The sequence below is a fragment of the Haliotis rubra genome, unplaced genomic scaffold, assembly GCF_003918875.1.
Source record: "Haliotis rubra isolate DU_JTF1 unplaced genomic scaffold, ASM391887v1 Scf1, whole genome shotgun sequence".
NCBI classification, from domain to species: Eukaryota; Metazoa; Mollusca; class Gastropoda; order Lepetellida; family Haliotidae; genus Haliotis; species Haliotis rubra.
In genome coordinates this window covers 3,399,088-3,413,932 of record NW_025764891.1, presented here as the reverse complement: position 1 = coordinate 3,413,932, position 14,845 = coordinate 3,399,088, and the positions used below count along the sequence as shown (strand labels likewise).

The following is a 14,845-nucleotide window of genomic DNA, read 5'->3' as shown; positions in this document are numbered from 1 at the left end:
CATGTGCATCCATGTGTGCATTTTGGGTATGATGATATGTCAAGTCAGTTAGTTGGTTTGTTGTTCAACACAGTATTCAGCAATATTCCAGCTATATGGCGGCGGTCTGTAAATAATCGAGTCTGAACCAGACAATTCAGTATCAACAGCATGAGCATTGATCTACACATTTGGGAACCGATGACACGTGTCAACCAAGACGGCGAGCCTGACCACCCGATCCCGTTAGTTGGCTCTTACGACCAGCATGGGTTACTGAAGTCCGGTTCTAACCCGGATCTCCAGGGGGCCATAGTGTATACAACCTGGCGAACTATTACAAATGCCATCAGACACACACATGTAGTTACCTTGCATCTCTGGTCAGTTACATCAGTCTGCAGGGACTCTCTAAATCAATTCAACCGTCAACCGTTAATTTTAAACTCTGTAAATTGCATACTTGCAATAATTTGTATTTCTACGGTAAAATAACTTATTGAAAGTTAATAGATATGTAGTAGCTGTATGTTGTTTAAAAGAGTAATTAAGAATATGATTAACGGTCTTGTGTTGTTTACAGACACCTTACATGCCCATTTTAGTGACAGAAACTGAAATTGGAAATGATATTTCATATACGAACATATAATTTGTTTCCGAAAACCAACGGAATATCGTATAATGACAGGTACGCATGTTCATTATTGCTTTCGGGATTTATTAAATGATTTATCTCAGATTAGCCCAACCTATTTAAAGTTTGCAAATATTTCGTTGCATGTCTAAACGTTTGAAATACAGTACATGCCTAATCTAGAACAGACAAAAATCTAACATGCGTCGGACAACATGTAGCAGTGTCTCTGTTTCATATCGCTGCAGTGTCTATTTATCGAACCACCAAAGTATTTGCACTTGCGTTTACACCATCGGATAGGAAATAATATTCTATATTTCTGTGTAATTTTATAGCTGAAGGTTGATCCAGTGCTGCGCGAGCGAAATTCCCGCGCAGAGTTCACTTCTAAGATTTTGAACATTTTAAGATCCTGCAGCGTTCACCAGGGGTGCTTAAGATCCTGTGAAAATGTGCGTCAGATTAAAACCCTCGGCATCCAGGGGCTTAAAAGAAATCTTTAACAGATAACAAACTCGCTGAAACACATCGGTCCACCCGGCAAAATGTACTGCTAATTTCACCAGCGTGTTTATAGTTGTAACAGTAAAAGAAATGCCAGTCTGTTTCAATAATATCTCAGTTACAATTTAAACCGTTGGGGAGACCGCTAGTGCAAGTCTTGTATAAAGTGTTCTAGTATAAGGGAATTCTTAGGGACTGATCTATTTTTACTGTCCTTCGATGACAGGTTTTTACGTTCTCAATGTATTGATTTTAATATTGATATAAATGAAATTGTTCTCGTCACGATATGGCTGAAATATTGTCGATGTGACGCTAAATATAAACTCACTCTCATGAGCTTAGGGACTGATCAGGGCCCCGTTTCACAAAGCTCTCGTAACCATTTTCGTAGCATTCGCACCTCCTATACTCTGACATTGACTTACGAAAGTCGTAGCGCTACGAGGCTTTTGTGAAACGGGGCCCTGGGGCGGTATTACTCACAGGGGCGTGTCGCGCTTAGAAACAGCGTTAGAAAGTCATATAAGTATATAGACCTTACGTTAGAAAGTCATATAGGTATATAGACCCTACCCTAGTACTATAGTAGACCCTACCCTAGTACTATATATAGTACTAGGGTAGGGTCTATATACCTATATGACTTTCTAACGCTGTTTCTAAGCGCGACACGCCCCTGTGGTATTACTGTCATATATCAGGACCTGTGCAGGTCTTCAAAACATTCACGTTACAAGTGTCTCTTACAGTCGCATTTACTGTGTGTAACAATCGGGAACCATGTCGCTTGTCTTATGGCGTCCCCCAAGGATCGGTGCTGGGACCTCTGCTTTTCACCATGTACATCATTTCTCTTGGTGACATCTTCAAAAGTTACAGAATACCTTTCCATGGCTACGCTGATGGCACACAGAACCTTATTGCTGCAAGACCAAACCGGATTACGACTAAACTTGACAGACTGGAAATATGCATTGATAAAGCTTGCAACTGGATGAAACTTAAATTGGAAATAATGCCTGATTTCCCGTACCCTACGGAAGCCTATTAGGGCCATGTCAATATTTTTTTATATCCCTATTAACTGGAAATTTCCACTTACTAATTGGAAATTTCCATATAGTAACTGGAAATTTCAAGAAACCTAAGTGGAACGTTCCAGTTACTAAGTGAAAATTTCCAGTTAATAGGGATATGGAAAAGAAATTGACATGGCCCTAATAGGCTTCCGTACTACCCACTACCAACCACGACAGAAAACTGTATAGGTGCCATTGAGACTACAGACTTGCATGTGTAAGAATCAATATTGAAACAATCTTTAATGAACATCTACATGTGCCAAAGGTTCCCAAAATACAATATGATGAAAGGAGGACCACAAAAGTCACCACCTCTACATGCTATGTTAATTAGGTATTATCGCAACGCTGACGATTTACATGTTAGCCTTGGATACGTATCAACTCAACCGACAACAGTAAAAACAGAGTGGGTTGGGTTTGCGTTTCTATGTGACGTCGGTTGCTATGACGTCATAAACTGAATGACGTCATATAGTTATGTCGCCGGTACAATGACGTGATGATATTGGAAAAATGGCTGTTTCTACTGAACTTGCTTCCCTGGCTCACTGCAGCTGCTACGCAAGGTTGGTATATTTCATTTCCAGGAGATCTTCAGACATTCACGATGGGAAGGAATCGACATAGATGCAAAGAGATTTTGAGTCCAGTTGATATCATACACATCATAAGCTCGGTTGGGAAAAGTTTCGATTGTTTGAATCCCAATTTAGCTCTTGTCATGTTTCTTGGTTTGCTAGCACAATAAATTTACTCTCTGACTTCTCAAAGTAGAAAATACAAGCAATCAGCCAGGTCGCCTTACCATCCGATCCAATCATTTCGTGAGGAATACATACACAAAACATAGTTGCAGTGCCGGATGGAGATAGATCTACGCCCTTATGGATGATCGGATTAATTGAAAACAGAATTACCCAAAACCCATATAAATGTATCCAGGCGAAACATTTATCAATGAATAATCATGAATAAGATGTCTTCTTAATTTAACCTTGTTTACCATTGTGTACAAATCTGAAGCCATTGAAATTTAAAAGAAAATCAGTTAAGTTGGACCAATTAATTGAAAAGCCTCATATCGGAAAACTTTCGACGATTTTGTGGGTAGGAAAACACACACACGTCGACCCTCCCCAGGATTAATATAATCACTCAATTAATTGTATATCCATGCAAAAGTCGCACACTTGAGCTATTGCAAAAGAAGATATAACTCACTGTAATAAATGAGTACATATGTTTACATGTTTGCATTCAGGTTGAGTTCAATTGAAACAAATTAAGATTTATCGCACGCTCGACAAGGTACGCAACTCTACATAGCAAATAGCAACGCCTGTGACAACACGATAACCCGTCCACAATGAAAGACAGGATAAAAAGGGTTTGTAGATTAAAATACTACACCAGCAAACCCCAGGGTACCGAGAGCAGTCCCTAATTCATAACAGTCCAGTTCTGATACTGACACATTTGGCCTATATATTTTCTATTGTACAATTGCCTTCACGGCCAACACTGGAGCACCTTTAGAATACAGCACCGCAACTTCTCGTGAGGACGATCTCTGCCGTAGGTCACATGTCATTAAGACAAGCAACCAGTTTGTGAGAACCCGTCGGACGCGAACCCGCGACCTTCGGATTGTTAGCTCGACAGCTAACCGACTGAGCTACGTCCACACTGTTGCACAATGTGCAAATTTATCGAGTCATTCCTGTGACTTCACGGAAATGAACGGAAAGAGTCGAATAGGTCACGGACAATTACGAAGGTTACGGGTAGACTTGGTGTCTCGTGATTTTATTCTCGGGACAATTGCCGAATGGATCCGATGCCATTTGGCACACTCGTCCCATTCCGTAATCTACAAATTAACGTGTGGCGTGGAATGAGCCGATATGCCTCAAACTGAAAAGGGGGAGCACCTTTAGAATACAGCACCACAACTTCTCGTGAGGACGATCTCTGCCGTAGGTCACGTGTCATTAAGACAAGCAACCAGTTTGTGAGAACCCGTCGGACGCGAACTCGCGACCTTCGGATTGTTAGCTCGACAGCTAACCGACTGAGCTACGTCCACACTGTTGCACAATGTGCAAATTTATCGAGTCATTCCTGTGACGTCACGGAAATGAACGGAAAGAGTCGAATAGGTCACGGACAATTACGAATGCTACGGGTAGACTTGGTGTCATGTGATTTTATTCTACGGACAATTGCCGAATGGATCCGATGCCATTTGGCACACTCGTCCCATTCCATAATCTACAAATTAACGTGTGGCGTGGAATGAGCCGATATGCCTCAAACTGAAAAGGGTTGTTGACGTCAGGCGTCAGACGTAGATTTCACGGTGCATGCATGAATGACGCGCTTTTATATAAATCGGTGATTTTGTGACAGAAAAGTGATGTAGGGAACACTGTAAGGATAATGTGGATCGCACTAAGGAACGAGGGAGACATGAGCATGTGTAGTGACGGCACGAGGGTGAGTTAGCCTTCGAATCATTACTTTACAAAATTTATGTTGCGTGTGAAAGAGGCTTCAGTGCAAATTCCAGGCCAATTTCCATTAGCCCAAAATTTCTACATTAACCCATTTCATAATGTACTTTCGACGTTTTTGGTTTCCCGTTTTTGTGTGAAAAAAAGTATTAAAATGCTAAAAGGAAAAACAACAAATGGTAGATCTACTCACGTATTACACCGGACATGTACCTACTATATTGGATTAGGTCCCTAACCCTAACCCTAAACCCTCAGCCCTAACCCTAACCCTAATCCCTTGAAATAATCCTAATAAATAGAATGCATTGACCGAACCACTGGACATGTACCTACTATATTGCATTAGGTCCCCAACCCCAACCCCAAAAACCCAAACCCTAAACCCAAACCCTAAACCCTAAACCCCTAGCCCTAGCCCTAGCCCTAGCCTAGCCCTAGCCCTAGCCCTAATCCCTTGAATTAATCCTAATAAATAGAATGCATTGACAGAACCGGCACAAACACACGACTGACGTGTCTAGTGTAATGCATTATTACCGCTTCGAAAAATAAAATACTAATAAAACACTTTTCTATGTAATGGTGCAAATTACTGAATGACAAAAATATATATGTAAATTTAAAAATTACAAAATACAAAATACACAACACATAACAACTCAGCAGCCCGTAATACAAATAAATATGAGCGTATTAGTGAAAAAAGAAAAATATTTCAAACTGGTGCTTGCAAAATATTGCGCATCCGCCGGTATACAACTACTGGAAACTCTCAACATCGTTGGGCTTATGCAATGACATAGCTCGTAGAGATGAAACACCAGTGAGCGGAGCTTATACGCACTCGCTGAGCCAGACAACCGTGTTGCCATGCAGGCGTCATAGGGCATTGTTTCGAGATCGTGCTTTCGAACAAAATCACATTACATTACGTAAAACGGTATTATGACGTATTTTTAAAGTTTGTGGTGCTGTATTCTAAAGGTAGGCCGAAAAGGGTTGTTGACGTCAGGCGTCAGACGTAGATTTCACGGTGTATGCATGAATGACGCGCTATTATATAAATCGGTGATTTTGTGACAGAAAAGTGATGTAGGGAACACTGTAAGGATAATGTGGATCGCACTAAGGAACGAGGGAGACATGAGCATGTGTAGTGACGGCACGAGGGTGAGTTAGCCTTCGCATCATTACTTTACAAAATTTATGTTGCGTGTGAAACAGGCTTCAGTGCAAATTCCAGGCCAATTTCCATTAGCCCAAAATTTCTACATTAACCCATTTCATAATGTACTTTCGACGTTTTTGGTTTCCCGATTTGTGTGAAAAAAAAGTATTAAAATGCAAAAAGGAAAAACAACAAATGGTAGATCTACTCACGTATTACACCGGACATGTACCTACTATATTGGATTAGGTCCCTAACCCTAACCCCTCAGCCCTAACCCTAACCCTAATCCCTTGAAATAATCCTAATAAATAGAATGCATTGACCGAACCACCGGACATGTACCTACTATATTGCATTAGGTCCCCAACCCCAACCCAACCCTAACCTAAACCCAAACCCTAAACCCTAAACCCTAGCCCTAGCCCTAGCCCTAGCCCTAGCCCTAGCCCTAGCCCTAATCCCTTGAATTAATCCTAATAAATAGAATGCATTGACAGAACCGGCACAAACACGACTGACGTGTCTAGTGTAATGCATTATTACCGCTTCGAAAAATAAAATACTAATAAAACACTTTTCTATGTAATGGTGCAAATTACTGAATGACAAAAATATATATGTAAATTAAAAAAATTACAAAATACAAAATACACAACACATAACAACTCAGCAGCCCGTAATACAAATAAATATGAGCGTATTAGTGAAAAAAGAAAAATATTTCAAACTGGTGCTTGCAAAATATTGCGCATCCGCCGGTATACAACTACTGGAAACTCTCAACATCGTTGGGCTTATGCAATGACATAGCTCGTAGAGATGAAACACCAGTGAGCGGAGCTTATACGCACTCGCTGAGCCAGACAACCGTGTTGCCATGCAGGCGTCATAGGGCATTGTTTCGAGATCGTGCTTTCGAACAAAATCACATTACATTACGTAAAACGGTATTATGACGTATTTTTAAAGTCTGTGGTGCTGTATTCTAAAGGTAGGCCGAAAAGGGTTGTTGACGTCAGGCGTCAGACGTAGATTTCACGGTGCTTGCATGAATGACGCGCATTTATATAAATCGGTGATTTTGTGACAGAAAAGTGATGTAGGGAACACTGTAAGGATAATGTGGATCGCACTAAGGAACGATGGAGACATGAGCATGTGTAGTGACGACACGAGGGTGAGTTAGCCTTCGAATGATTACTGAACAAAATTTTATGTTGCGTGTGAAAGAGGCTTGAGTGCAAATTCCAGGCCAATTTCCATTAGCCCAAAATTTCAACATTAACCCATTTCATAGTGTACTTTCAACGTTTTTGGTTTCCCGTTTTGTGTGTGAAAAAGTATTAAAATGCAAAAGGAAAACAACAATGGTACTCACGTATTACACCGGACATGTACCTGCTATATTGGATTAGGTCCCTAACCCTAACCCTAACCCTAACCCTAAACCCTAGCCCTAACCCTAACCCCAATCCCTTGAATTAATCCTAATAAATAGAATGCATTGACCGAACCGGCACAAACACGACTGACGTGTCTAGTGTAATGCATTATTACCGCTTCGAAAAATAAAATACTAATAAAACACTTTTCTATGTAATGGTGCAAATTACTGAATGACAAAAATATATATGGAAATTTAAAAAATTACAAAATACAAAATACACAAAACATAACACCTCAGCAGCCCGTAATACAAATAAATATGAGCGTATTAGTGAAAAAAGAAAAATATTTCAAACTGGTGCTTGCAAAATATTGCGCATCCGCCGGTATACAACTACTGGAAACTCTCAACATCGTTGGGCTTATGATATGACATAGCTCGTAGAGATGAAACACCAGTGAGCGGAGCTTATACGCACTCGCTGAGGCAGACAACCGTGTTGCCATGCAGGCGTCATAGGGCATTGTATCGAGAACGTGCTTTCGAACAAAATCACATTACATTACGTAAAAGGGTATTATGACGTATTTTTAAAGTTTGTGGTGCTGTATTCTAAAGGTAGGCCGCCAATTCCAACTGTAGTCTCTCTCACGGTCCCTGAACCACATCATTTTTCCAACTGCCAAGCCCTCCTTGCAATGCTAAATCTCTAAATGAAGCAAGTCTAGATTTCCCCCAGGTTCGGGGAATCTCCCAACTCACTGGGGCTCCTTTTCAGTTTAAATGAGTTGGTGAGTGAGTTTATTTTTACGCAACACTCAACAATATTCCAGTTTTACTGCGACGGTCTGTAAATAATCGAATCTGAACCAGACAATCCAGTGATCAACAGCATGAGCATCGATCTACGCAATTGGTATACGATGACGTGTGTCAGCCAAGTCAGCGAGCCTGACCACCCGATCCGGTTAGTGGCCTCTAACAACAAGCATGGGTTGCTGAAGACCAATTCTAACCCGGATCTTTACGTGTCTCAATTTAAATATATAGGAACTAAGCGTTAGTCTATTCCTACTGTTGTATTACAGTGACAAGCAACCGGACCACCGAGTCACGGCTCGTGGCCCAGCTGACCAGCAACTATGACCCAAGGGTCAGACCACGGGTTAATGCCTCTGAGGCGGTGGACGTGTCTTTGGGCTTCTACATGACAAGGGTGGACGTACTGGTAAGTTGCTCTACATTTATATTAGGGTAGAAACATTTGTAGTACTTCACCGTTAGGTATGTATATAGTAATAGCATTTTCCGCTTATATTCGTATTATGTTCTCTGCTACCTGCTCCTGTTTCTCATACATGTCGTATATGTTGTATATGTTAAACAGTAATTTATCTTAAATTGTGAAACACAAGTGTGTGTCCGGATGTGTAAAACTACTTGTTAGTGAAACCTCTGTGTATGGACCGGAGGCCATGCATGCAATTAATATGTTTGACTTTTGACGTTGACTTACGAGCGCTTCCGGTGAATTTGATTTCGCGCTCTCCTTGGGTTTTTAGGTTTAAATCCTTTATTCGTTGTATCCGCGTCTTGTTCCCACTTTCAGAGTATGCGCAGCGAGATTCTGTCGGTCACCGGTTGGATCGTCGTGGTAAGTAAACTGTGAGCTTATTGTCATAGACATTGGCTTCTCCCTGGGTACAGTGTCAAGGTCATTCGTGATCTCCATGGCCGTCCTGAGCGTTCAGTACTACTCCAAAATGTACGTGTAGGCGACTGTTTAAGAACAGAATACTGAATCACCTTCACGTCTGAACTACACTATTCTTATAGTTTTTACTTTGGGTGGATACTACACTTTTATTCTTCAAAACGATTTTTATTGCAGCATTCAATTATATAGGGGATAAGCATACTGTAAATCAAATTTAGAACTATCATAATTTCGTTATATGCCCCTGATTTTTCAACACAGTATGTTTATCTCAATTCTACCAAAATCGCGTTATTAAAATTTTAAACAAATACATTGTACATGCTGTGTTGGAAAATCAGAGGTATATAACGTGATAATATACCCCTGAATGACTTTAATCAGCTCTGCTTTAATCAACTAATGACAATCCAGTATTTACTGATGGCATGGTAGAATGCAGATTATTGCAGCTCCCATGTTGTAATGTAAACGCAAATAGTCGGGACTATAAATGAAACCCTTCGTTATCTCCATCAGTTCGTTATAAGCATGTCCGTTATAAGCGTGCTCGTTATAAACGTGGACCCCTGTAGTCAATCTGTATTGCCATGAGTACCGACCCCTGTAGTCAATCTGTATTGCCATGAGTACCGACCCCTGTAGTCAATCTGTATTGCCATGAGTACCGACCCCTGTAGTCGATCTGTATTGCCATGAGTACCGACCCCTGTAGTCAATCTGTATTGCCATGAGTACCGACCCCTGTAGTCAATCTGTATTGCCATGAGTACCGACCCCTGTAGTCAATCTGTATTGCCATGAGTACCGACCCCTGTAGTCAGTCTGTATTGCCATGAGTACCGACCCCTGTAGTCAATCTGTATTGCCATGAGTACCGACCCCTGTAGTCGATCTGTATTGACATGAGTACCGACCCCTGTAGTCAATCTGTATTGACGTGAGTACCGACCCCTGTAGTCAGTCTGTATTGCCATGAGTACCATGCACAGGACAACCAATATGTCCATAGTTCAACGGTCTGTTGTAGAGGTGGTATGACGACATCATCCGATGGGATCCTGCTCAGCATGACAACATCACTAAACTGCTGCTACCCACGTCCTCGGTGTGGCTGCCAGTCATTGCGCTGGACAACAGGTGAGTGAGTGAGTGAGTCCAGATTCGGAGGTGGGACACTGAATCAGCCGCATGTACGTTTCCATTGGTTATGTTATAACGTGTTCAATATTTCTTCATAAACTGTTCTTGGGTTAGCTGTCTGAAGCCGAGTGCTAGGTGCTTTACAAATAATTGGTATTGGCATACAATAACTAGTACGCTATGTTTATTGTACCTTGTAAACGTTCTCGGAGAAAAATGGGCACTTCATGCAAGCTTACACCTTGAGTCTGTACGCGATAGGCCAGTTCCCCTTAAATAGACTCTCCTTTTCGGTTACGGAGAGGGACGAGGTTGGCCGACTGCATGAGGAATCTATATTGATAAATCAGTCCGGTGTCACAATCCGATAAATATGCAAATGTAATCGCCGGGCAGGGAGTGACTTCATAGTGCAGGAAGTTCTCCTTCCTCATATCCAAATATGCTCTGATAAATGGTTTTCCGATACAACGACGTGTTTGTGTGGACAAATATGGCGCTACAATAGGCACTGCATATAAAGGTTTTTCCAAACACCTTACCATAATCGTGTCTGCAATTGCCAGGCTCACGGTGACACCAGCCATGATGCGCAAGAGCCACGAGCCACGCCACTGAAGTACGGTGACACTCATTCAATCAATTCTTTAGGACTAAGTGGCAATAATTTCCACTTTTCTAGTCGCATTCTACGTATCAAACCCCGATGTGTGTGGCCCAAACTCACAAGCCACCGTTAGTGAGTGACTTGGATTTTACGCCGCCTTTAGCAATATTCCAGCAATATCACGGCTGGGGACACAAGAAATGGGCTTCACACATTGTACCCATGTGGGGATTCAAACCAGGGTCTTCGGCGTGACGAGCGGACACTTTAACCACTAGGCATATACTGTCCCCATTGCCCTAAGCAAAACAGTTAATATACTGTAATCAGAACAGAGCCATTTGATGAAAACATGTGTTTCCACTTTCAGCGTCAACAATATAATCGATTAAGAGCTGCGTCCGAGACTTTCAGCGTCAACAATTTCGAGAAGAGCTTCCGAGACAATTTCTACGTGCTCGTCTCCCACACCGGCCTGATGTCGTGGGAGCCGGCTGGGGTGTTCAGGACGTCGTGCGAGATGGACATCACATTGTACCCGTTTGACCATCAGACGTGCACGATGTACTTCTCCACGTGGGACTACACCGTCGATCTCGTCAACCTCACGTATGCATCGCCGGAAGTGAACAAGGACGCCTACATTGAGAACGGGGAGTGGGAGATTCTAAGCTCTAAAGTCGAGGAGGACAGGTTCGCTTACCTGACCAGCCCGGAAGAGGTGTACCCGGAAGTTGCTGTGACCATACAGATACAACGGAAGTCCACGTACTACTTCATCAACATTCTGATACCCTGCTTGATGATGTCGTGCATGGTGCTGATGGTGTTCTACCTGCCGCCGGACTCGGGGGAGAAGGTCTCTCTCGGCGTTACAGTCCTCCTCGCCTTCTCGGTGTTTCCAGCTGATGATAGCCGAGGACATGCCTACATCGTCCAGCGCCATGCCTATATTAGGTAAGAATCATTATTCCCACGTGAATATCTCCAGCAACCAATGCTTCTCGTAAATACAGGATTAGTTTTGTTTGTCTTGATCCCGTTAACTTTTTGGCAGGTTTTTAACGTCAACCCAAAGAAATAATGAGTCATCTGATTATAGGCCGAAACATTTCCTCTTAACGTGAAAGGGCGGTGGGGTAGCCTAATGGTAAAAGCGTCCGCTCGTCACGCTGAAGACCCGGGTTCGATTTCCCACATGGGTACAATATGTGAAGCCCATTTCTGTTGTCCCCCGCCGTGATATTGCTGGAATATTGCTAAAAGCGGCGTAAAGCCATACTCACTCACTTTAGCGTGAAATCGCTGGATGACAACAGGTTTTGTAACAAGCTAAGCGTGTCCTTCCTTACAGGAAGCAACGCCACTCACACAATTTTGTGTAAAAAACAAATACATACATACGTGATTTCTATATAGGATGCGTGTCCCTTTTAATGAATTTGTAAAAGACAAATTGTAAAATTCGTTCGTTAAAAAATCTGTTCTCGGACAAAGCTTCAAACTTATAGTCATGCTGTAGGCAATGATCGCTTCCTATCTGACATGTTACGTGTTTTACAGAGGTGTACTTGCTGTGCTTCATGTCAGCATCAACGTTCTCCGTCATCATCTCCGTCCTGGTGCTGAACCTCCATCACCGGACCGAGTATACCCAGCCTCCCGTCTGGCTCCGTCGTCTCGTTCTCGACTTCCTCGGCCACTGGCTCTGTATGGGCACCAGGAGCCGAGCCACAGACATCCATCCCCTTGACCATGACGACCACTCCGAGCAAGTGGAAGCCAAGATCGACATCGACCCAGTCCCTGAGCCGACCACAAGCAGCAGTTACCCGAAGATCGTCCTGCCTGGCTCGCCCTTCGAATCCACTCACTCCATCCACCCAACAGGCGGGTTGCTCGGGGCGTCGTGCCAGAACTTGAGGTCGGGGGCGGCAATATCGGCAGTGAAGCTGATTCGCAGCATCGCCAACCTTGATAAGACGTCGAGCACACAGTCCAAGACAGCGTTCTTGTCCGCCGTTCGCGACGTGTACCAGGAACTGTACCAGACCCGGATGGCCGGCGAGGTGGAAGCGGCTTTGGAGAATCAGTGGAAGCAGATCGCTCGTGTGGTCGACAGGTTCTTCTTCTGGCTAACTCTGTTTATACTCATCGTGTCCACAGCCATCATATTTGATGCCGCGAGTCACATTCAAACATAACAATCATTGATAGTTCTGCAAAGTACCCGTGAAGGTCCGGGTTAGAATGAACCTTCAGTAACCCATGCTTGTCGTACGAGGCGACTAACGGGATCGGGTGGTCAGGCTCGCTGACTGGGTTGACACATGTCATCGCTTCCCAATTGCGTAGATCGATGTTCATGCTGTTGATTCCTGGATTGTCTGGTCCAGACTCGATTATTTACAGACCGCCTCCATATAACTGGAATATTGCTGAGTGCGGCGTAAAAAACTCAATTCACTCACTCACTCTTCTGCAAAGTGGCGTCTGTGGTCTGTGATCGAGTCTGACACCTGGTGCTGAATGTTAATGTGAGGCAATAGTCCTTGAAAATATGCTGAAGTTCAACAAACTCTGTCTTTAATGTTTTGTGCTGAAAGGATATCCTTTGTACCTATGCTGTCCGTCGGTAGACTCGTTGCTCACGTTACATTTGAAGAAGTGAGGGGTCTAACATGAGAAGGGATAGCAATGAGATCATGTGATGCCAGTGTGTTAGTTGAGTGTGTCTTGGTCATCAAAATGCAGGATCCTGTTCCTGCCGACCTATGAAACACTGTATAGTACATTTAATCTGTTACTCAGAGCTTCAGATAAGATTTAGCTCATGTGGGTACTGTACCCACTGTATTTTTTTGGAATGGGTATTATGAATGTTGAGTGGGTATTTCATTTTCCGTTACCCACTGCTTTCAAATATGTGCGTATTTCAGTCATTATACTCACCTAAGTATTATGTCATTGAGTAAGTTTACTAAGCAGGTATGTTCTGCCTTACGTCATACCTAATCAAAACCAACTTAAATATAATGGAAATTATTTCATAAAAAATCACTCATCCTATACTGACAGTACAACACTTGTCCTATACTAACAGTACAACTTGATAGCAATCGATGTCTTTTTCATTACGCAAGCGATTTTTATAAATATATTCCGTACGCATTTGTTTTAAACTTTTTGCGTATCTAACATTTTAAATGCGTAATTGGTACGCAGCAATTATTTTTCAATGCGTAATTGGAAATGTTATAAGTGTATTTTACCCGGATACGCAGCTTATCTGGGCCTCTGCTGTTACAGTCACAGAAAATGATGTTCCAAGTACTATCGGCAAGACTCGGGACTTGTACTAGATACATGTACTAGTGTATGGCTCCCACTGTGGGATAAACCCCGAGTTTGGCAGAACGTGGAGCTGGAATCTGGTTGGTTCCTCTTCAAATTGCATTGGAGGTGATAAGTATAGAATGATACACGGGCTTTAATCTGATATCAGACCTGGCACTCGTTCTTTGAACATGATCACTGCGTATGTTTCGGGATTAAGACTTTTCCAAGAGTAAGCTGTGTTTTAGCGCCAGTATTTGTGTATTCAAGTTGTATCTCATATAGTGTGTCATCTTTAAGTTCGCCGAAATTCCTAAGCGAAGAAGGCTGTAGAAGTTTTATGCTTTGATTGAACCAACAAACACGTCAAAGTTGAACTCAAACCAAGAATAGGCCTCGTGACTAACGTCTTATGTTGCAATTCTTCACAGAACGTTTGGGCCTCTCTCTTTAGGGGTCAGCAACAGCTGTGCATCCTGTTCAGTAAAGGAAATGAGCAAGTTATGTTTTTGTATTTTAAACACCCAACATACATTAACAATTGCCATCTCATGTAAATCCGAAGTCCTAAAATACTACATCATGGGAGTCCAGTATCATGGGTGGCTTGCTCGTGCCGAAATTAACTGTAGAGTAGCGTACCTTGGGCGCACCTGAAGCCAGTGACTGTGGGTTCGAATCCCGAAAACCTCTGCCTCAGTGCCTCTGGAAACGAACAGTGTTGCGTGTGTCGGTAAATTGGATAAAGTTCGATGCT

At 42.6% G+C, this 14,845-nt stretch overlaps 1 protein-coding gene across 1 annotated transcript; it reads left to right on the top strand.

The window, feature by feature from the left end:
* The first annotated feature begins 2,682 nt into the window (after nt 1–2,682).
* Nucleotides 2,683–13,551, top strand: LOC124270160 (neuronal acetylcholine receptor subunit beta-3-like). Its single transcript, XM_046705225.1, is given in 9 exon segments — nt 2,683–2,777; nt 8,374–8,513; nt 8,895–8,939; nt 10,033–10,142; nt 11,123–11,136; nt 11,178–11,650; nt 11,652–11,709; nt 12,316–12,973; nt 13,231–13,551. Coding segments are annotated over 8 exon segments (1,548 nt in total). The 5' UTR covers nt 2,683–2,710; the 3' UTR covers nt 12,957–12,973; nt 13,231–13,551.
* Nucleotides 13,552–14,845: the final 1,294 nt, after the last annotated feature.